The sequence below is a fragment of the Elgaria multicarinata genome, chromosome 2 (assembly GCF_023053635.1).
Source record: "Elgaria multicarinata webbii isolate HBS135686 ecotype San Diego chromosome 2, rElgMul1.1.pri, whole genome shotgun sequence".
In the NCBI taxonomy this organism is placed as follows: domain Eukaryota; kingdom Metazoa; phylum Chordata; class Lepidosauria; order Squamata; family Anguidae; genus Elgaria; species Elgaria multicarinata.
Genome location: NC_086172.1, coordinates 128,535,962 through 128,560,719, shown reverse-complemented (window position 1 = coordinate 128,560,719; position 24,758 = coordinate 128,535,962). Strand labels below are relative to the sequence as shown.

Below are 24,758 nucleotides of genomic sequence, written 5' to 3'. Positions count from 1 at the left end.
ATCAGGGGAAGTAGCCAATGAGAGCAGGGATGAAACAGACCAAGACATTAATAGAATGGAGAAAATAGTAAAAACATCATGCGCAAGAAGTCCAACGTGGGGGGAATTGAACGACTGACAGCTGCTGGAAACGTTTTGGTAGAATTACAGTATTATCTGGCCACATGAAGACCTGCTTAAAATGCCTATATGTCTTAAGTTGAAAGTATTTCATGTGAATTTATTATTTGTATCTAAATCTGGAGAACTTTTTTTGTAATTATTGTTTCCAAAAAGCACACACATAAGGTTGACAGCATTTAGGTTTCGTGCTGCTTACTTTAGTGTTTGCAAATTTGCTCAAAATGGAGCATGACAGCATTAATACATGAAGATGAATTAGAAGTTTAGATTAGGGTATCTCAAACATCTGTCTTCTATTGTGCTGCTGGCCTACATCAAGAAAAAGAAATGTATGAGTCTCCCCAAGTGTAACTAAGAAATAATAAAAGAGCAACAGCTAACCCTACAGTCTTTACTCTGGTCTTTCCCAAAGGAAAAAGATAAGATACTCTGTGTGTGTGTGTGTGTGTGTGTGTGTGTGTGTGTGTGTGTGTGGAGAGAGAGAGAAGAATTTTAATACAAATATTCCAAGAAAAAATCTGCTAAAAATAGATGCACCATACTTACTGAAGTTTTTTTAAAAAAACAATTTTTTCCTCTGAGAATTGTTCTCTCTTCCCCAGGAAAGTTGGGGACAGCTAGTATAGAGCTGCTTGTTTTTGCTATATTCAATTTCAATATCAATATAATCTCTTCCGGTTTTTTGCCTTGATGAAATAACTTTTCATTATATTTTCCTGATATTCTACTCTCACCAGTTTTTTTTTAATGCAATAGACTTATGTGGCTGAGGATCCTCTAGTAAAATTTACCTTCAAACTCTTACTCTGTTTGTTTTGTTTGCTTTCCCCCACCCCCCAAAATAACTGGCCAGGTCTACATAAGAAATCATTCTTGGCTCCAACACTATTTCTGGATATCAGGGTGTCAGTGTATGCCACTTCCCCTTATATGCCGAAAAAACATGTTCTCCCTTTGTTAGCTTTTAATTACAAAGCATGGGAGCAGTCCAAGAAAAATACACATAGATTCAGTACCTCATGAATTGGCAAGAGTTGGGGCATCTAGAGCTGGCCTAGAATTTGGCTGGTTTTGCTACAGCTCAGGATGAAAGATCTTCTGCACTAACAAGTGTGGATCCAGTCACGTTATAGAGAAGAGCGGTTAGACTCCTTTGCATTAGATTCTATAGTAGACGTCAAACATTTTGCCCAAAGCTAAGAAACATTTTAAGTCTGGTTGTATGCACTTTACCATGACTTGATATTTGGAAGTGATATTTGTGTGTATCTATCTATCTATCCACACACACACATCCATCCATCCATTTGGGGCACATTTCAAGTTTTGAGAGTGTCATAGGCATTGTCACAAAATGGCTGCCATACTAGACATGATCAATTACAAAACACCCATTTTTCAGAAGGTAAACTGATAAAGCTAAAATAAAATTGCCCAAGAACCTGAATATAAGACAGAGGTGAGCACATACAGCATTTCACAACATGTGCTAAGTTTGTTTGTTTTTTAATGGACCCCAGAACTGTTGTTGTTTAAATGGATAATGTTTTATACTGATGTTTTTGTATTTTTGATGGTTTTAAATTTTGTATACTTTTTAATGTTCACTTTTTAAAACTTTTCTAAACCGCCAAAAGAGCTTCAGCTATGGGGCGGTATATAAATTTAATAAATAAATAAATAAATAAATAAAAGCAGTTTTTTGAACTCAAGAGTTTTCTGTGCCAACATCTGTTTCACAGAGGACAAGATGATGAGGCTCAGATCATCTTAACTTCTTAACTTGGTCAAGAAACAAGAACCTTGGCCACCCAGAATGCTCTTCCTAACCTTTCCATTCCCGCCTCTTTATTCTTTTCCTAGACACATTCACCATGAAGTTTTGGTTTGCAGCCAGTCACCATTTTTATTTTTTTACAAATGTGTCTGGGACTCATGTGGTGCTGGAGATTGATGTACCACTTTGCAACATCCAGCCTCCAAGGTTTTAAAAATTATTTTAAAAAAGAAATATTGAAAAAAATCAAGAGGGGCAGGAAGCCTAATGGGTGGCAAGGGTGGTAGGGCCTCATGGCACACTCCACAAACTGTGGTATGCCAAAGCAGGGGTGCCCTGGAGTAGAGCCTCTGCCAGAGTACAGACAAAAACAAGGAACAGGACAAAGAGAGTAACAAAAGCCTTATTATCACTCTTGTACATACCCTTCATCCCAACCCTAGAAATGAGGAGATGCTTTAACCTTGGAGGGTTGAAACCTAGTACTTCTTCCTCTTCCAGCTCTCTTAACCAGTCCTCCTCCTAGTGGTTGCTCCGCATTATGCTTCAGCAGTGAAGCAGCATGGCTACTATGAAGAAGACATGTTTCTGTTGGTGACAGCTGAGAAGCAACGGTTTAGCTGCTCTTTGACCTTTGGGATGGGTGAATATGATTGCCCAAGTCTGGCATGGTGATGGTGCCAGCCCCAAGCCTGCTATAAATATTGCCAGAAAGAAGAAAGACAGCTGCAAATTCAGAGAGGGAGAGAGACTGCGAATCTCTGCTATATGAATAATCATTAAGGGTTGTATCAAATGTAAGTCCTACTTAAAGTAGGCCCATTAAAATGAATGTGGCTTAAGTTCATTGTGATTAACTTAAATAACTAAAAATAAGCTCCATCCTATAGCCTCTCTCATTATCATCATCATCTTGCATGACTTATATATTTGTTTTTAGGAATTTATGGTTTAAAATTTTAATGATGGCAATGGTAGCTTTCCTCCCAGGGCGAATAGCAGCTTGGCTTCATGGTGGCAATTTTTGTACCATCATGGTGGGTGAGAAGAGGTTAAACCTCCTTTTCCTGTGCACAGTGATCCCAGATGGCCCCTGTCCCCCCATGCTTACAATTAAATTTTTGGATAGCACTGATATGATTCCAAGTGTCTCATTTACAGTCATGTTTAGTTTAGTGCTCAAACTATCTACAATCAAAATCATCTATTACTTGTATTACAATTTGTAGTTCTGTTATAACAACATACAGTAAATGAAAAGTGGCTGTCTGCCTTTAAGACATGAGCTGAGGCACAAGGAGCAGAGCAAATAGAACCTGCTTCTTAATTTAATTCTGCATGTAATTGCATCATATAAACATAAAAAATCATGCCCATTGTGGAGGGGTTCCCCTCACTTTTAAATAAGTTATTTCTCTCTCTCAACAGCATGCTGTTGTGCAGAAGACCATTACCCAAAACACATGTGGTTCACATTTCACTGAACTAAGTCAAAGTGTTTTTTGCAGGACGTATTCCACACTGCATATACAATAAACAGCTGAAATAACAAAATGTATGCTTCATCTGGGAGCTCTTATTAGGAAGGGGGGGGGGAAAAGAAAGACGTTTAGGGAGACCTCCAGAAAATCTTTATCAGGCTTTTTAATGCTTTCTTAATAGACTGTGTCACATTATTGTAAGATATAAAATAGCTCAATCAATACTTTGGGGGGAGCAATGCATGTTGGGTAAAGAGTATGCAAAGAATAATGGGTTGTATCCAGTGGTGGCTTTGTGCTAGCAGAAAGCATTTTTGCTTGTGCAAAGCAGTTTACCCAGTTTTCACAGATTTCCTCATATCCACTGCATCCCCCCACGCTCTCCAAAAAGTTTGTAGGGCTGTGGTAAGTTGGGAGTATCGATGAAAATTAGATGCCCTGCTTTGAATAAGTGCTTTCTGAGAGTGCAATGCTTTTAAGATGTGCAGAACTCTTAGTTTTATGGAGATCAGTTTACTTACAGAAATGTTAAAAAGAGAAAGAATAGAAAACAAGTACATATTGTTACTTCCTATCTTTGTTCATTTAATATCTCCAATGCAGCACAGGATGATCCTAGTACAGCAGGGATGGGGAATGAGTGGCCCTCCAGGTGCTGTTGGACTGCAGTTCCCATCAGCTTTAACTTGCATATCCAGTGGTAAAGGATGATGGGCATTGCAGTCCAACAACATTCCCCATCATTGTTGTATATGCAGATTTTTCCCATTGTCCTCATAAGTGGCTAGTACACACACACAAACCTCCCACATGCAGCAGCCCAGCTTGTGTAAGTCATTCTGCTAGTGATCCACAAATCTGTAAGTATATTGCCCGTGAGAGACCTCCTTCCCCCCTTTTGGTGAGAGAGAACTCAATACAGTCATCCTTTCCCTCCAAAGAAGAGGATTGGGTAGAGACATATGGTGTCTTTGAGCATCAAATAGTGGTGTTAAACACTTACTAGCTCTTTTACTAAAATGTCCTAAAATTTAAAAACCTTTTCAAGTTCATAGAAGGGAGGAACATATAATATCTGTCCTAGGAGACAGCCAACATGTAATAAATTGGTTACTTTGAAGCCTGAGACTCAAAGTTATTTTTCTCTACAAGCTTCTTTTGTTTCTTAATAACAGAAATATGTAAGGAGGAGTCCCTTGTGAATATAGCCCTTTATATAGTCAGAAGTTTGTCTACTTGGAAACATATAATGTATATTGGTCTCCCTATTGCAATGCAAGTAATCCTTGTATTATTTGTTAATACACTGATGGTAACTTGTAGTGCACATCCTAGAAAAGATAATTGTATAGAGTATGTATGTGCTTGCTAATTTCTATTTTGATCACATATAGGTAGAGCATCACTTTGAGTTTATGGGTTTGATCTCCTTTCCTTGGCAGGTCAGGTATAACAACTTAGTCTCTTCCTCTGTAGTAACACGAGGATGAAGGTGGAGGTTAGACACTTTATTGTTAATACCACCCTGGACCCGATGATATTGGACAACTACCGCCCAGTCACAAACACCCCTTTTTAGGGAAGGTACTTGAGAAGGTTGTGGCAGAGCAACTGCAGGGTCTCTTGGAGGATACTGATTATCTAGATCCATTCCAGTCTGGGTTCTGATCTGGTTACGGGACTGAATCAGCCTTGGTTGCCCTGATGGATGGCCTTTATTGAGAGAGGGACAGGGGGAATGCAACCTTGTTAATCCTGCTCAATCTCTCATTGGCTTTTGATACGATCAGCCATGGTATCTTCCTGGATCAGAGGCACTGTGTTACAGTGGTTCTGGTCCTACCTACGGGGTCATTTTCAGAGAGTAGCATTGTGTGACCACTCCTCGGCCCCTTGGCAATTGAGCTATGGGGATGCCACAGGGCACCATCTTGTCCCCAGTGTTATTTAACTTCTATATGAAGCCGTTGGGAGCAGTCATTAGGGGATTTGGAGCTAAATGCCATCAATATGTTGATGACATGCAACTCTATCTCCCTGTGACAACTGAATCAGGTGAGGCTGTGCAGGTCCTGGACCAGTGCCTAGATTCAGTAATGGGCTGGATGAGGGCCAATGAACTGAAACTGAATCCAGCCAAGATGGAAGCCCTGTGGGCGAGTGGTTCCTGAATCCGGGAGATAGGCTCATTGCCTGTTCTGGATGGCGCTGCACTCCCTCTGAAAGATCAGGTTCGTAGTTTGGGGGTACTCTTAGATCCATCTCTGTTGCTGGAGGCTCAAGTGGCTACGGCGGCTCGGAGTGCTTTTTACCAGCTTTAGCTGGTTTGCCAACTACGGCCTCTCCTGGACAGGGATAGCTTGGCCACAATGGTACAGGCATTGGTAACCTCAAGATTGGATTACTGCAATGCCCTCTATGTGGGGCTACCTTTAAAGCTACTCCAGAAGCTGGAGCTAGTGCAGAATGCTGCAGCTTGGCTGTTGTCTGGAGCTGCCCCTTTCCAGTATGTAACTCCTCTGCTGAGTGAACTGCACTGGCTGCCTATCCATGACCGGGCCGAGTTTAAGGTTCTTGTACTTGTGTACAAAGCCCTAAACAACTTGGGACCAGGATACCTGAGACAGCGCCTTCTCCCCTACCAACCTGCCTGGTCACTGAAGTCATCCGAGGGCATGCTCCTGGTGGTTCCACATAGACCCATCCTCCGATTGGAGTCCACCAGGAGAAGAGCCTTCAGCATGGTAGCCCCCCTCCTATGGAATTCCCTGCCTGGGGAAGTCAGGCAGGCACCAACTTTGTATTCCTTTCAACGCCTCCTGAAAACGTCATTATTCCAGGAAGCCTTTCTTTAATGACCAGCTACGGTTCACTGTACATTTTGCTTCTTTTAAAATCTATTTTAAAGTGTTTTATTCTGTTTTTATTGTATTTCATCTTGTACACCACTCTGAAATTTTGAATGGGGAGCGGCATATAAATATCGTAAATAAATAAATAAATAAATATTAGCCTCTACTTCTTGCATTTTATTGCATCAGTCATATCACCCCTCTCAAGAAGGAAATTGGTGGGAGGGACAGCTATTAGTGAATCATCAGTGGTAATTCATTAATGTTAAAAACACATTTTACATTATTCATTGAGCCTGAGGTGTCAAACAAAAAAGCACAATGCCAGTTTAAATGGGTCATTGCTTTGGCCTTCAGACAGAACAGTACTGGCAAGATGCCAGCACAGTTACATGCTTGTTAGCCCCAAGACATGGAATTAAAGTATACATAAGTATTAAGTGGATTGTGTCAATTGCCCTTATATAAAATAGAGAACCATGTTCATTTTATGAAAAATGACATTCTTTAGAAATGTTAGAGCAACTATCTGTATCATTAAAATTTCACCTTTTGTTTAACTGGCTTTGCTGTGTACTTGAGATTACATTCTGCCTTTTGAAGGAGGCAGCATAGAAATAGGAGCAAATTAATAATGAGGTGTTGTTGTTTTTATTAGTACAGGAACAGCTGTCTGTGAGGTTGTGGGGACATCCTCAGGGCTCTACCCTGAGAATCTATTGAGGGATGAGGCAAACAAAATGTTTCCTTGTCTACAGTTGGATAGCATAGTTGCAGAGATATGATTTGATGTCCAGGAAAGCCAAGAAATTATTTCCGATCTTCAGAGCCCCAATCCACACAGCCAATGGGATATTCTCTATAGATTTATCTGTTGGAGAGCAGCCTTCTATTCTTTTTCATGATTTCCTGTTTAATTGAGCAAAGAAGTGAGGAGCTGAGGATTGGCTAGGATTCCTGGTAAGTGTAGCCAGTCATCTATTTACAGGAGAGACAAAAATGCTCCAAATTGACCACAGTCTCACTCTTTCTTCCTGATCATGAATAGTGTAATGTTGCTTAAATAAACCCTAGTGTCATAGCAGAAGTTTCTTGCTCAATTAATGAGTATAATGGGGTTCCCTGTGTTCTGGTTGCTGCTTTCTTTGCACATAGAAAGCCTTCAGCTGGGATTAATTTGGTATTCTTCATGGGAGTTTGCATGCAGAAAAGACCCCTGTATCTTTGAAATAAAGCTATTAGTTCTTCCTTCCTGCTTTGGTCTTTTACTCCATTCTCTATGCCCTTTCTATTAAGATTCCTAAGACTTTTTATCATTGGCTTTTATTATTTTGATAGAGGGGATGGATTATTTATTGTCAGTCTTGGTAGAGTGGCTAGTTTCATCAGAGATCATGGTCTGACACTAGTTAGCAGTTTTTTGTTTTTCTTTTACTTACTGAATTTATACATGCTATCCATAAAGTTTTCTGGGTTGCTCACAGAACAAAGAATAAAATAAATATTAGAATACAAAATATAACAATTTTAAAAACAACAATAATAAAATACAGTATAAAAACTCATGAAATATAATCAATTAGTTCAAATTATAGAATAAAATATAACTCAAATAGAGTTGACTCAGTTTTGTTCTCCTAGTAGGCTTGTTTCCTTGAGGTTTGAATTGTGATGCTATCCTTGTGCACCTTATGTGTTGCAATAATTTATCAAAATGGAAATGCTACAAAAATTACTTTGGAAAATGTATATCTGCGGTAAGTGTTTGAGAACAGAGTATTTCAACAAATGTGGAACATATCTTAAAATAAATTTCAAAGAGCAGCTGCCTGACAATAAACTATATCTACTAAAGATGGGATCCAAAATGTCATAGGTGGAACTTCATACATGTCCTGGTCCTTTTTCTCTTAACTATCAGTTGTTTTCAATGGAAGTTGAGTATCCAATTTTAAGACTAGGTTTGCATGTCATGGTTTATTTTTCTGAAAACCACTCACAGACAACACGATAAACCATAATGGTTTATTTTTCTGAATAAGCTATTATGGTTTATTACGTTGTCTGTGAGTGGTTTTCCTCAACAACGGTGGCTTATTTAGCCAAAATAAGCCATTCTGATAAGCCATGGTCTGCAGTGAGGTATATTTAAACTATTGTAGCTTATTGTGTCATCTGGCGCTCCACATTGGCTTAAAGAGTGGTTTAAAAATCAGCTTCAGAGTTGGTTAGCAAGAGCAATCAAAACCAGCAGCCTGCAGATCTCTATTTCTGAGATCCCCTTAGCAATAGATTGTGCTTGCTGCCCGGCCCTAACCCTTCCCCCAGCGAAGTCCTCTGCAAACTCCTCAAATAAAGACAGAGGGAGTGTGACTGTTGATTCTCCTTGATCTCTCAGCGGCTTTAGATACCACCAACCATGGTATCCTTCTGGAATGACTGGCTGAGTTGGGAGCATTGCAGTGGTTCCGCTCCTACTTGGCTGGTTGGTTCCATTGCTTGGCTTTGTGGATTCTCCAGTATGGGGTTCCGCAGGGGTCAGTCTTGTCCCCCATGCTGTTTAATATTTACATGAAATGGTTGGGTGTGGTCATCTGGCGTTTTGGAGTGCGTTGTCATAAGTATGCTGATGACGTGCACCTCTATTTCTCCTTTTCATCTTCATCAGGTGAGGCTGTGGATGTGCTGAACCAGTGCTTGGCTGCGGCAATGGACTGGATGAGAGCTAATAAACTGTAACTCAATCCAGACAAGACTGAGATGCTGTTAGTGGGTGGTTCTGCTGACTGAATGGTGTTCAACCTGTTCTGGATGGGGTTGCACTCCCCCTGAAGGAGCAGGTTCATAGCTCTCCTAGAACCATCTCTGTCACTTGAGGCCCAGGTGGCCTTGGCGGCACGGAGTGCCTTTTACCAGCTTTGGTTGGTGGCCCAGCTACACTCCTATCTGGATAGGGATAACCTGGCTTCAGTTGTCTATGCTCTGGTAACCTCCCAGTTAGATTACTGCAATTCACTCTAAGTGGGGCTGCCTTCGAAGGTGGTTCGGAAGCTGCAGTTTGTGCAAAATGCAGCAGCCAGATTGATAACTGGGACTAGAAGGTTTGAGCGCATAAGACCCACTCTGGCCCACTTGCATTGGCTGCCTATATGTTTCTAAGCCCAATTCAAGGTGCTGGTTTTAACCTATAAAGCCTTACATGGCTTGGGACCACAATACCTGACAGAATGCCTTTCTCGACATGAACCTACCCGAACTGTATGTTCAACATCTAAGGTCCTCCTCCGGGTGCCTACTCCAAGGGAAGCTCGGAGGTGGCAACAAGAGAGAGGGCCTTCTCTGTGGTGGCCCCCAACTGTGGAACAGTCTCCCTGATGAGGCCCGCCTGGCACTGACATTGTCATCTTTTCAGCACCAGGTCAAGACTTTTCTCTTCTCCCAGGCATTTAGCAATATTATTATTATTATTATTATTATTATTATTATTATTATTATTATTATTTATTTATTTATATAGCACCATCAGTGTACATGGTGCTGTACAGAGTAAAACAGTAAATAGCAAGACCCTGCCGCATAGGCTTACAATCTAATAAAATCATAGTAAAACAATAAGGAGGGGAAGAGAATGCAAACAGGTACAGGGTAGGGTAAGCAGGCACAGGGTAGGGTAAAACTAACAGTAGAAAGTAACAGTAGAAGTCTGCACAACATCAAGTTTTAAAAGCTTTAGGAAAAAGAAAAGTTTTTAGTTGAGCTTTAAAAGCTGCGGTTGAACTTGTAGTTCTCAAATGTTCTGGAAGAGCGTTCCAGGCGTAAGGGGCAGCAGAAGAGAATGGACGAAGCCGAGCAAGGGAAGTAGAGGCCCTTGGGCAGGCGAGAAACATGGCATCAGAGGAGCGAAGAGCACGAGCGGGGCAATAGTGTGAGATGAGAGATGAGAGAGGAGGTAATGAGCCTGGGTCTGTTTTTTGGCTCATCATTTTTAAAGTTGTTATAGTGGTTTTAAATGTATGTGCATGTTGCATGTTTTTGTGGTTTTTAATTTTTGTATATTGTTTTGAAGTGTTTTTATCTTGTGTGAACCACCCAAAGAGCTTCGGCTATGGGGTGGTATACAAATGCAATAATTAACATCTTCTTGGTTGGGCAGTGGCAGCTGTGCAGGGTTTTCACCATGCATCAGGTGCACACCCATGAAGAGATGCTGTGTGTGAAGTTTTGTCCTGCTCCTGCAAACTTCCAAGGTTTTCGAGTCGCCACCCCCTTTTTGGTGCAGAGCTGTTTTCGCTTGCACATCTTTGTAACTGTGCATCAGATGCCTCCCTGATACAGGAAGCTCTTTGAGACCTTTTTGGTGTGGGCGGGCAGGTGGCCAAATGCTGAAAAGAAAATCAGCCCGGCACCAAAGAGCAGCATGGGATGAATTCCCTAATCAGAGTTCATGGATGCTGAGAGACAATTCTAATTCTAAGGATGCCCACACTACAGACTACTGTGGCAGTGCAAGGAGAGGCAGGGGTGCAGGCGGACAGGGCTTTAAAAGCCATCTGGAAAGTGGGCAGTGGCTGTGGGACGGAGCAGGAAGGAACGCCTTGACAATCGGGATGCTGCTGGTTGGATGGGGCAGGATGGAGTGGAAAAGCAGCTAACAATCAATCGACAACGTGCTGATCATGGTGGGGATCTGGCAGAGGCAGGAGACAGAAGAATATGCCCTAGGGTGAGAAAGGGCAGTAGGACAAATGCAGTGATTTGGTTTCCAACACAAAGAAAGCTGGGAGGACTTTCAGAATAAGCTAATGTGAGTAATTTATAAACCATCATGGATTAAAGTGGCGTGCAAACTCACCCTGTGAATCCATTTTGCAACCTTGACATTTTTAGCATTCTCCCTCACCCCACCCCCTTTTTAGACGGCATTATCTCTTTCACAGAAACCAATAATTTAAGTAAAAACAGATGTTAAAACAGTGTTACAAAGTGATCTCCAAGATTGCATCAGGCCAAAACCATCACTATGTTTTTTTTTTCACAGCTGAAAAAAAGCCTCAAGGCCAAAAGGTTCCCTTTTTAAAAATTTTATAAATCAAGTGTATATATGTGAAATCTCTTCAAAATTCTGGTTTATTTATTTATTTATTTATTACATTTTTATACCGCCCAATAGCCGAAGCTCTCTGGGTGGTTCACAAAAATTAAAACCATCATAAAACAATCAACAAGTTAAAAAACACAAATACAAAATACAATATAAAAAGCACAACCAGGATAAAACCACGCAGCAAAATTGATATAAGGTTAAAATACAGAGTTAAAACAGTATAATTTAAGTTAAAAATTAAGTGTTAAAATACTGAGTGAATAAAAAGGTCTTCAGCTGGCGACGAAAGGAGTACAGTGTAGGCGCCAGGGGGACCTCTCTGGGGAGCTCATTCCACAACTGGGGTGCCACAGTGGAGAAAGCCCTCCTCCTAGTAGCCACCTGCCTCACTTCCTTTGGCAGGGGATCATGGAGAAGGGGCCCTGTAGATGATCTTAAGGTCCGGGTAGGAACATATGGGAGGAGGCGTTCCTTCAAATAACCTGGCCCCAAACCGTTTAGGGCTTTAAATGTCAATACCAGCACTTTGAATCGGGCCCGGACCTGGACTGGCAGCCAATGAAGTTGTAAACGGACTGGCGTAATGTGATCTCGCCAGCCAGTCCCTGTTAGTAAACGGGCTGCCCTGTTTTGTACCAGCTGAAGCTTCCGGACCGTTTTCAAAGGCAGCCCCACGTATAACGCATTGCAGTAATCCAAACGAGAGGTTATCAGAGCATGGATAACTGTAGCTAGGTTGTAATATTTGAGAGTGTTTTGGTTTAAAATGAGAAACGGGAGAATAGTTTGAAATGTTCCTAAAAGCAATAAATTTGCACAGCTTGTACAAGAAGAAATTGTTTTTCTACAGCCACTCTACATGATTTTCATAATTCTGCCCCAACAGTTTATTACACTAAAATATGTATATAATAGTAATAACCCCAGAATTCCCTGCTTTCATGGAATAGCTGATGACTTACTGCCTTTGTAAAATAGTCAAACTCATTTTTATGTTATACATTACTTTTGTTTTTCATGTTTTACTGCTTTGAAAACATATGGTATCCTCTTGCCATGGGGATGAATCTTTTTATTGTGATTCACTTATCATTATGCAATTTGTAAGGCACTGTTATTCAAGTCAGTCTTCTTATTTACAGCTAAGCTAAGCCATAACTGCAGGACAGCCATATAAACCAAAATCTGATAATTAATGCAAAATTTAGAGCAGATGTAAGAAAACATCTGAGCTCAGTTTCATGGCATCAGCATCTATAGTCCACTTTCTCTCCATTCTTTGCACTCTTCCCTTCAGTGCTCTGCATATTCTTTGAAAGCTTGTATCTTGGAAACAGAATTAGTTATGCAAAAGAAAGCAAATATATAGAAACAAGTTGAAACACGCATAAAGTTATGAAGTGTTTGTAGGAGGAGTGTTGAAGAAGCACTTGTGACAGCAGGACGTTCCTGTTGCTGTTACGGTTGCTAGAGTGTGAAATTGGAAAGTCATGGGAGGGCAGATCCTCTTATGGAATGGTGACTAGTTAAAGAACTGGGGACTGTTTATACCCACTATTTAACCTGTGGTGGCTGCATGGTGGCCCTGCATTGATCATACGATGTAACCGTCAACTTGCAGCCACCATGGGGCTTCCTTTCCATGAAGCTGCGCCTTTAAAAAGTCATGAATTTACAGAAACTTTTTGCTTTACTGTGAGGTCACCACCGTCGATCCACCATCTGTTGGTGGTAACCTCAGTTCAGCTTCGAGCTGGGGGCATTCTGGGAGTGGATTTTGATCAGTGATTGGTTCCTGGAAGAGCAGGAAGGTTGGCCATGACGCAGGGCGATGAACCAAATGTCCACCAGAAAGCCCGCACTCCCTTCTGCCGTGGGGATTTACTGTCCCTACCCTGCATCTGCGATGCCACGGGTTTTTTAGGAAATGAAAGGCTGAAATGGCACCATGAAGACACCCCTAGGAAGCAGGGCAGTGATGAATGGAGAGGTCTCAAAATACAGGGATGTAAGAAGTGGGGTACCCTGACAATCTGTATTGGGACTAGCACTTTTTAACTCATTCATAAATAATCTGGAATTAGCAGTGTAGTACGGTGCCCAAGTTTGAACATCATGCCAAATTATTAAGAGTGGCAAAAACAAGAAGAGACTGTGACGAGCTACAAAATGATTTCTCCAAACACTGAAATGGCAAATGTAGTACAATGTAAGTAAGTGTAAAGTAAAGAGTAGCTGCCATTAATACTGTACAGTGAGAACACAGTGCAATGCTAATAGTGGTTGTTCCTCTTGTTCCTCTTGTTCTGCCTTCCACAAGGCTGGGATGGTCCCCGAGCTGGATGCCTACTCTCTGATTATGCAAACGGGGGTTGTATCCTACTCACTCTCTCAGCTGGTGGAGAGATACTGCACAGATACAACAGGTACAATAAACTGCTGCTGGGGAATTTCCCCCTCCCTGGTGAAAACCTAACATTCTGCAGCACCTGCTGTGCCTGTAGCGGGGAGCTGTGCCTGATCACTGAGTGCAGTTTGAGTTACCATAAACCACTAGGCAAGTGCCTAATTCCAAGCCTAAACACAGACAGGTTTTATTTTTCACAAGAAAAGAATGCTGAATGGTTCTTTTAAGGAGAATTAAAGAACTGACTAATAAGATGACTAACTTTCAAAAAGAAATCCAGATGTCTAGCTGTGTTAGGCTGTTGCAGCAAAAGCAACATGAGTCTTGTAGCATCTTAAAAACTAGCACTCTTATTCTGTCATAGGCTTTCTTGGGCTATAGCCCACTTCATCATGAGCTTATTCCGGAATAAATTTGTTAGTCTATAAAATGCCACAAGCCTTTGATTTTTAGATAAAATATGTATTTTTAAAAAATAGTTGGAATAGTAATTTAGAAGATTTTAATTCACTGACAGATTATTATTGAGAAGTGTCGGGATTGCCTTATTTTAGGAATTTTTCTCTAGTGTGTACTTTTACTGTGCGTAATGTAATTTTATGCATTTATCCAATGCACTACCTATAACTAACTTGAATCTGGTCGAAGAGCTGTTCTTCTTGTTGTCAACTGTACTGTAAAACTGTTAAAGTTGTTGAAATCATGCTCCAGTTCTAAAAATATCAGATCTTTTGTGTGCTCTAATCTAGAAACATTATTCCATATATTAATCTTGGTGTTGTTATATCTGCTTTCCTATTTTCCCCCTGTCCTCTCAGGTCACCCCACAAGTGGCTTTACCACTCTGCTCATCATGTATCATGCAATGTCCCCAACCCCAGATCATCTCATCCCCAAGCTCCTTTACTACTACTACTACATTGTTGAATGAAATACTTTTCTCTGTACAGTCACAAACTTGCAACTCCATATATTCTTTTCAGCAGTCATTGGGGCAGGGCCAGCACCAGACTCCAGTGCTGCTGATGCTCGCCCACCCTCCAAATTTGAAGTTTGGAGACAAATGTACTTATTGGGTATTTCTTTCATTGCAGGTTTTCCAGGACCTTGGTACGTCAGTATTATCCGGTGCTTTTAAAGGATACAACATTTGCCTTTTTGCATATGGACAGACAGGTTCAGGAAAAACACACACCATGATGGGAACTCCAGTGAGTTGCACCCTTGATTACATTCTGTGCTTTACTTTAAATTTGTTTCCTTTATATAAAAAAACTTGCATGCAGTAGAGGGTGGTGTTAAGTGTCCTAACTATGTTAGTGGTGGTACTTAGAATCTATTATTGTAGGTAAGTGTAATTACTAGAACACTGAGATTAGAACTGTCTCTCAGAATCCATTCCATCTTTTATTCTATGTTCTATGTTCCTCAGTAGGCTTCAGAAAGAGGTAGAAGAATTTCACATTAATATGGAGAATGAGTAAGTCACCTGTGTAGCGGTATGTGTAGTGGTATAGACATTACCATAGTCAAATTATGATAGACATTAGCATGTCATTTCTTCAAGGCATCCTTGCTTTTGCCATCTGGACATGTTTTGACTACAGTTGCCCAATCCTGAAGGCCATTTCTTGCTTTGTGTACCTTTCTTGCTCTTGCTGTGCACTTCTAGCACATTTCAACATGTTTGTTTTAAATTAATAGCAGTTAATTACTTTTTAGATATTAACAAGCTTGTTCTTCCGCAGGAGACTGGACTACATAATTTCAGTTCTTGTAACTTACTTTGTTGTATCCTATGAAAAGATGACCTCATGGGAGAATCTTAGTTGAGAAATAACTAGGATTTTTGGGGGAGGCAAGTTGGGCCTCCCATTTCTAAAACCTTTGAGATAGATAAAACTCAGTTTTTAATGTGTCAGAGTTCTTGTTGGCAGTTTATTCAGCTTAAACATTTATTATCTCAGCTTTTTGGTACTGATACATGTGCAGCTTCTAAAACTTTATTTGTTTTTGGACTTGGATATTTTAGTAGATGTAGCTAAACCTATAGCAAAACATTAAAATGCAGATAAAATTGATATTAATTATCTCTGAGATCTTTGGAATAATGAACTTGAACGTCCTATTCTTTTGAAACAATGAGGGGTTGCTTTAAAACAGTGAAACAAGCCTCAGTGAAATGAGGTTAATGCAACAGAAACTTCTATTTCATATTTATTGGACACCTCAGAGAATTTTAATAAGAACAGATTATGGAGCCCAGATTGCTGGAGGTGTAATTTGGGAGTTGGAACACTTACTCATATGGTCTGGGCTTGTTCTGCAATTGTTCTATTTTGGTGTGACAGTCACAGGATTTTGAAGTGATTCTACAATGATCACTATTTGTTAGATATTCTCTTAGGTTGTATGTTCTTTTAGATTATATCCCTCGTATGTGGAATCTGTCCTCCTATCAAGAGTGATGGATACTTTGAGCATAGGGTGTGGCTAAGGTAATGATTATACAGCATTAGAAAGACAAATCCGCTCCTGACTGAAAGCAGTGGATAGTTATGTGTACTTTTATCAAGATTTGAATTGGCTCTTTTTCAACAGAGTGGCAAGGAAGAGGTTCTTTAAGCAATTTGGTCTCATATCATTGAGTTTCATTTCCATCTTTTAACTTTTATATGTACATTATATATTAATATATTAGATATAGGGCTTGTAGTGTTTGTTAATTTAGATTGTATTGTCATCTAATACTTGTAATCATTGTGTTTGATACTTTTATTTATGTTTTGTTCTCTTTGAGTCTTTTGTGTGTATAAGTTGCCCATTTTTGCAAGCAATTTCCCCTAATGTAATGCATTTGTTTATGTTATTTTCACTAATACCTACATTTTTGGGAAAGCGTTCTTGTATGCATTTTTTTTATTAGAGAACTATATCACAAAATTTGGAGAAGTGTAAGTTTTGAATATTAACTGTGTTTTGGTTTGCATATTGGTTTGAAAATGTGGAATAAAATAAATTTGCATTAAAATACAAGTTGCCTCTCCCCAGTTCTCAGTGATTCCCCACCACACACAATTTACTTTCTTGGGAGAGGCTTTTGGGGAAGTGTTGGAGGAAAGGGTGTTGCAGGTGGGAGGAGGATATGGGAATGTATCCCCTCTAATGTATAACTGGACATCTGCTTATGTAACTATGGATACCACACATAGGAATTTTCTTATGATGTTTTCTTTGTGGTATATAACACTACAGCAATCCTGCCCTCCTTTTTTGTGTTCTCTGTGCATCACACATGTGCTTTACTCCTGCACCAAGCCCCATTTAGGAATCTTCTATTGCTGAAGAATGTTTGGCAGGGATCTGTCCCCACTGTACCAGTGCACATTATCTTAGGGGTTCCTGCCTATTCCCTCAATTCTGTTTTGACCACCACTGTGGCAGCCTCAAAGGGGAATCTTCTCTGTTTGCTCGCTTCTTCTTGTGGGAAATTAGAAAGCTGAGGTGTTTGTGATTTATTTTTGTTCACATTTTTCAAGACTGCCTGAGTCATTTGACCCCCTTTTGGAAATGTTCTTCTTGTGACAATAAGCTTTCACCGACACATGGAAATTCTCTTTGCCTAGGAGAGGAGTATAAAGCAGAATCATTCTGCCAGAACTTCACTAAGCAGGCACATCTTAATCATTCTGCCAGATGAGCAGTGCTTTCACTGAAGGCAGTGGACGCTTACCTAAGTCCACAAATCAGAGGCCATCTGCTATCTGTTCATCAAGAGCCTTGGAGATGTCTGTAGTGTCTAAGGACCCTCCCCTTGGTGAGTTGGGGACACCTGACTACTTGCTAGGGGCTTCTTTGGTGACTCTAAGTCTGACCTCACCGTTGACACTGCCACTTTCAAAGGAGACCATGCTGGCCATCCAATAAAAAAGGACTATTAAAAAAGCAAAGGACTGACCATTGCTCCAGTTGGAGCCGAAGAAAAGAAGAAGTCACCTTCAGTGGCTCTTTTGGTACCTATGCCAGTGCCTCTGCAGACTGTGCCTGTTCCTCTCTTCCTCCTCTTTTGAATTTGCCTATACCTGTGCTGGACAGGATGGGAAATGAGGTAGACATTAGACCAAGCTTCTATGATGATCCACAAGTGATCATTTCCACATCAGAGTGCAAGATAAGGGGCATGTGATCTGAGTCTCCTCCTCCAAGGAAAGCTGAATACAGACAAAACTGCTCTCCATCCCATAAACATTGACTCTTAAGAGTCACACACTCTTTAGAGTCAAGATTGTGCTTCCTCTGGATTTTTTACTCTGATTGCAGTGGGGAGAGAGACCCCTATGATGTCTAGGACTGTCACTCCATACCTATCTGGGAACTGCCTCCACACTGATACTTTCAAGGCTTTTCTTATGGATCTGCAAAACTGTTCAGTTCAGATAGTGTCAGACAACACCATTGCCATCTACTATCTGAACAAGTAAGTCAGAACTTGCTCTCTGACACTCCTCGGCCTCACACTCCAGATCTGTCAATGGTGCATTCCCCAATGTATTGACCTTGTGGCAGCTCATATAGCGGGAGAGGACAATCTTCTAGCCAACAACACGAGTCAGAACTGGTCACTGTCCCAAGAGTGGACAATAGCTCCTTTGGTCCAGACAAGCCTTTTTTGATGTTGGGACACACAGAATGGTGAACAGCCAATACAGATTCTTCTGCAGCAGGACAGGGATAGATTTAGGATCTCCAGAGGATGTGTTCCTTTAGCAATGAATGGGATCATTTCTGTATGTCTTCCCGCCCTTCCCCCTTGTGACCAAAGTCCTGGAGAATGTCAGGGCAGACAAAGCCAAATACCTGCTTCTCACCCTGTGATGGCTGAGACAGCCATGGCTCACACTTCTCCACCACCTATCCTCCAGGGAGTATATGTGGCTTCCCTCAATATGAAACCTGTTGACCAGAGACAAGGGCAGAATCCTCTCTGTAGTTTTACAGGCCTTAACTTCTAAGTCATTTGAACTTCTTACCACCATTCATCTTCAGTTGCTGGCTTTCCTCATGTCAATGACTTATGTGTGCAAGTCTAGGGTACCTTTTGTAAACCACCCAGAGAGCTTCAGCTGTGGGGCAGTATATAAATGTAAATAATAATAATAATAATAATAATAATAATAATAATAATACCTTTGCGCATTGCACATAGATCTACCATATATGGTTTTCTGTCGTGACTGAGTGGTGATCTAACATGACCTGGCTTTCCTTCCTAAGGAGGTCTCTGATTTTTATCTGAATCAGGGGGTTATTCTATTAGCTTTCTTTCCTTCACTTTTAACATTGGTGGAATCAACTCTTTATTGCTTGGATGTCTGTGATACATTGGCATTCAGCAAGTCTTGGACAGAACTGTTTCATCACTAACCTTGCCTATTTCTCTTTTATGAGGGTGCATGTAACGGCTTCCTGGTATCCTCTCTGAGGTTCTCTTTTTGGTCATACCATCGGATTGTCCCATGAGTTAGCAGGTCTTCTGCTCTTGGACCCAATCCAGGCTCATTCCATGCAAGCAGTGAATACATTAGGTGTTCTCTAAGGGCATCCCTTTGCTAGAACTGTGCCATGTCAATATCTGTTTGAAGCCATCGACTTTTATAACTCACTACAGACTGGATGTCAGGACAAGAGCTGACTGCCATTTTGGATGTGCAGTCCTTTCGGCTGTTCTGTGATAGGACACTGAAACCACTTCCGTTAAGTCATCTTACTACTCACCCATATGTGTGATGCACAGATACCATGTAGAAGAAAAACAGGTTGCTTACCTGTAACTGTAGTTCTTTGAGTGGTCACCTGTGCATTCACACATCTCACACACTTTGCCCACTTCAGGTTTTACTTTGTACTGAGGTTTCCTTCAGTTGCGAGGCTGTGTTCAGTGGTCTTAAGGAACTGAGAGAATAGGTGGGAACCTGCTTGGGACAAGTGCACATTTGTATCTAGTTTTTAATGTGAAACTCACCACGTTTTCTCCAAATCAGCTCTTATCTATTATTATTATTTGCATTTGTATACCGCCCCATAGCCGAAGCTCCCTGGGCAGTTCACATAAGGTAAAAACACTTAAAAACAATATACAAAAATTAAAAACCACAAAAACATGCAACATGCACATACATTTAAAACCACTATAACAACTTTACAAATGATGAGCCAAAAAAACCAGACCCAGGCTTATTATATATTGCTAAATGTCTGGGAGAAGAGAAAAGTCTTGACCTGGCGCCGAAAAGATGATAATGTCGGCACCAAGAAGCCCCTATCAGGGAGACTGTTCCAGAGTTGGGGGGCCACCGCAGAGAAGGCCCTGCAGAGAAGGCCCTGGGACAGTGGGGGCAGGTTCCTGCCAAAAAAAATAATCCTCAGCTATAGAAGGTTCTCTCATGGGGTTCCAAGCAAGCACAGAGCCCATATGAATGAATGAATGCACAGATGACCACTTGAAGATCTACAGTTACAGGTAAGCAACCTGTATTTTCCCTCCCCTCCCCCCATCTCCGTTACATTTTTTTATTTAACAGGTGCTAAAAGTGGAGTAACTGTTTGCATTGCAGTTCCCTAAAGCAATTCAGTTTTATTCTCACAGCCATTGCTTTTGAAGTTTTCCATATTATACTCAAAAATTACTGTGGAGATCTTACAATTGTGTAAATACTAGTGATACATTATAAGCACAAATGAACAGCAACCATATAATCTCTTTCTTTACTTTTCAAGGCATCCATTGGATTAACACCTCGTATATGTGAGGTATTTATTTTACTCAAGCAAATATTTACATAGTTTACATTTCCTTGATTTTTTACTCTCCAAAAAACAAAATTGAACTATTTGATTTCCATAGGGTCTGTTTTCAAGAGAAGATGACTATTCAAAACATTCAGCATCATGCAGAGTGGAAGTCAGGTAGGTGTTTTTTTCTATCTTTGGTCATGTAGTTATATAAGTATTTATATGTTCTGCCTCTTCCTCTAATTAAACCACTTTTGCTTTTCTCTTTCTAAAGCTATAGGTAATTTTCCTGTAATTAGATAAGATTTTGTATATGATTATTGTCTGTAGTTATTTCATCCTATGTTGTGGTTTGTTTGGGTATTTAAAAATTTGGACTATGTCCAGCCACCACTAACACTGGTGCTGCCAACACTGAACTGAGCAGTGTGCAGGTCTGGGGCCCCATGGTCTAGAAGAGACCCCTAACAACCCCCTGAGGGTGGTGGGGGCGTGGTCACACTCAGGCTCCTCCTCCTAGCCCACTGTTGGCTAAAGGAAGTGTAGTCGCAGCCAGCAGTGTAAGTCCATTTTAACTTTTTTTCCCATCCTTAACCTTTGAATTGCAGTTATCTGAACACAGCCCATAAGGGCACAGGAACAGCGAAGGGGTGATGTTTACGTATCAAAGAAAGGAGCAGTTCGGGCAAACTTCTTTGAGACTAGAGGCTACATTTGGTGAGAGAACAAGATTGTGCTTTTCCACCTTACCCACTGGGTGTGCCCATCCTGCCTCTGGACCTATTGAATATCTACGCATGGGTGAAATTTTACATAGGCCTACATACATCATATCAAGATCCAGTAGGCTTGAATCACATGGCTGATTCCCAGATTGTAAATTGAATATCAATAATAATGGCTTTGCGGTTTTTTGCCAGTCTTTTTAATGCATTGGGTTTTATGGAAATTAGCCCTAAGCAAATGTGAGGCTCTAGCAAATGTTGTGTGTGGGTATTCTGTAGGCCTAGAGGCATGGCAGATGTGCACCTGCTGGGCAGGACAGGAAGGCACAATCTTGCTCCTTTACTGTTCATAGCCTGTGCTTATGAAGAAGTACATCCAAACTGGCCCAGAATTTTTTAATCATTACCTCTTCTTTTCAGTTTCCTAGAAATCTATAATGAGCGGGTTCGGGACTTGTTAAGACGGTCAGACCACAAGAAGCCATATACACTTCGTGTCCGTGAACACCCTGAGATGGGTCCATATGTACAAGGTTAGTGACTTTTAGTAGGACTGCAGATTGATATTACGTGCATATTTTATCTTGTACACCGCTCCAAAATTTTGACTGGGTAGTGGTATATAAATATTGTAGATAATAGCGCTCTCTCTCTCTCTCTCTCTCTCTCTCTCTCTCTCTCACACACACACACACACACACACACACACACACACACACACACACACTAATCTTAAATCATCACTTTCCCCCCGAATAGCTTTGTCATCCAGTTTTTCCTTTGCTTTTGTTCATTGTTCTGAGCTCACCTCAATTAAAAATGGGAAGAACTTGAGTAACTGTTCTGCTCTAATCCAAAAGCTCATCTCAGGAGTATTTTTTCCACTCCCTTCAGAACGAATGGCCCCACTAGTTCTTTTGAGGATGGGATAACAAATGCAGCGGGAGGAAAATCAGAGTCGGATTCAAAATGCAGACTTATGTGGATAACCTGGGGAAGGGGGCTGGCACCCCCAGGGCATCTGTTTCCTGCTCCTATAGGAACAATTGAGCGGGGGTTGGACTCGATGGCCTTATAGGCCCCTTCCAACTCTACTACTCTATGATTCTATAAGTGGAGCCATTTTTTCCTGTGGTAGCAGGAAAAATATGCAGCGGATTTGAAAGATCAAAGGTAGGGGCTGACTGCTTCCATCTCCACAACATTTTAATGTTGTTTTTAGAGTTGTGCTTTTAATATTGTGTCTAAATATATTTTAATATTGTGAACCACTGAGGGATTTTAATATATTCAGTGATATATAAATGTCAGGAATAAATAAATCTCTTGATTTTCAATCCTCACCTCCAGTTTTGCCACATCAGCTTCAGTTTCCTGCCCCCACAGGAACAGAGGGAGCAACTAGTTCCTAAGGTGTCTGAAACAACGCTGCACAGATGAAAACCCGGATTTTGTTGCCCCAATGGTTTTTCCCCTGCCCCAATGCAAAATAATTGAGCGAAGCAGCTCCATTAGTTTATATTGGTGAAGAAGACAAAACAAGGGGTAAAATTGGGGTGGTGGAGGTGGCTTGACCCCAGACTATGATTTTCCCCCTAGTAGGATTCCCCACCCCACTCTAGGGCAAACTATAGAGGAGCTGATTCACTCCATTAGCTTGCATTGAAGTAGGGGAAAATATTGTGGAACTTCCTTTCCCAAGTGCTGGGATTTAGAGTGTTTGGGAAAGGAACTTTGGGGGTTGGAAGGCTTTGGGAGTTTGGACTCAGTATCTCTAGCCCCCTGAGTTTGAATCAGAGCCAGGCTCAGATGAACTCTTCATGCCATCCCTACTTAGAACATTATAAAAACCAATTATTGCTAATCATACTGCATGTGTTTTGATTTAACATACTCGGTATTTTATGGTTTTGTTATGGTGTCTAAAGTACAATCACGTCTCTTGGCATTCACATGACTTAATCTATTTTTAAATTATCTGAAATACCATATTTCTTCGATTCTAAGACACACTTTCCCCCCCATAAACATCTCTAAAAATGGGGTGCGTCTTAGAATCACGGGTGCGATTATTATTCTTAGAATCAAAGATTTTTTTCTGTTGGTGGTACTGAAATTAGTGTGCATCTTACAATCGATGGCGTCTTACAATCGAAGAAATATGGTAATATATGGAGGGCAAGAAAAACTATTCTAATAGAGTTTTAAAGAACTCTTCTGTTGTTTGTTTGCAGCTGATTATTTATTGATTCCTCATACCTGTATAAACTACATCTTTTAATACTTTTACAAATGATAAATCAGATCTTATGCAACCATGTGTTTATTAAAAAAATGGAAATTATATAAATATTTAGATACGCTATTATTAAGTAAGCACGTAAACTGTGGATCTATAAAGACAAATCACTGTAAATCAGGAAGAAAGGCACATACTTCAAAACTTTAGGAAATGAGATATGTCAAGGGAAGGTTCCATTTGTGGCCTGAGGACTTCAACTGCAATGCATCTGCAAGTGCTGGGGATCATGGGCTTTTACAAGTGCACTACACACATGTAGCAGCATCATGGCCTGAGATCATGCTGCAGGCTTCAAGCTGTGAATGGAGCCCTCTCCACCACCCTTGTCAGCTTTGATAAGTGACACAATGATCTGGGCATGTTGAGAGGCTCTTCAGCAAATCTGTATTATTTCCAGAGCAGATTGAGGCTCATCTCTAATATTTATGTTCTTATTACCAGATGACATTTAGAAAATGTTAAAATCTCACCACAGCTGCAGGATGCTTTCAAACTAGATAGTTTTTAACACAAGTACTGATGGGGTGATTCATATAAACAGTGGGGCTTCTTGTTTTTTTCAGATTGCAGTAGTCTTTCTGACAAGAATTAGGATACATGTTCACAAGAAGTGAGAATTTACCACTGGTTCTGAACTATATGTTCAGATATATCACATGATGATATTTCTTACTGGACTGTAACCTAGAAAGTTTTATTAAGGGCTTCCAAGCCTTTTCTGAGAACAAGGGTAGTACTGCCGTATATTATTAATTAAGCTCCAGGTATGAACATGGAGATAGTGGAAGAACAATCTGCTGAACAAATAATTTTTTTCAGATAGCTAGGCTTTTTTTCTTTTAAATAACAAGTGGGATTAACACAGATTTATCCATGAAAGCTGCACTTTGTTTTATGATGGATGTGTGTGTGTGTGTGTGTGTGTGTGTGTGTGTATATATATATATATATATATATATATATAGGATTGCTTCTGGCAAATTAGGTAACTAATGTCAATCTGCAGAAATGGTGCTAAAAATGATGTTTACTGATGGAATTTATAATCAGAGAGGGTGATCTGTTGATTCCTTACTTCCTAAAAGGGATCAGAGCAAAGGCATTACAGGGACATTGGAGGGGAAATGGCAAATGTCCAACTTCTGGGAATCCTGCATGGACGCTCCATATAAGGCTATGGTTGCCTAGCATCTGT

General features: G+C 40.6%; 1 protein-coding gene across 1 annotated transcript in view; it reads left to right on the top strand.

Moving 5' to 3' along the window:
* STARD9 (StAR related lipid transfer domain containing 9) overlaps positions 1-24,758 on the top strand; it is a 130,572-nt gene that overhangs the window by 35,103 nt on the left and 70,711 nt on the right. Inside the window, exons 4-7 of the mRNA XM_063118448.1 lie at positions 14,839-14,955; positions 20,522-20,554; positions 20,649-20,710; positions 21,682-21,794. Coding sequence (XP_062974518.1) covers positions 14,839-14,955; positions 20,522-20,554; positions 20,649-20,710; positions 21,682-21,794 — 325 coding nt within the window. The remainder of the gene's footprint in view (positions 1-14,838; positions 14,956-20,521; positions 20,555-20,648; positions 20,711-21,681; positions 21,795-24,758) is intronic.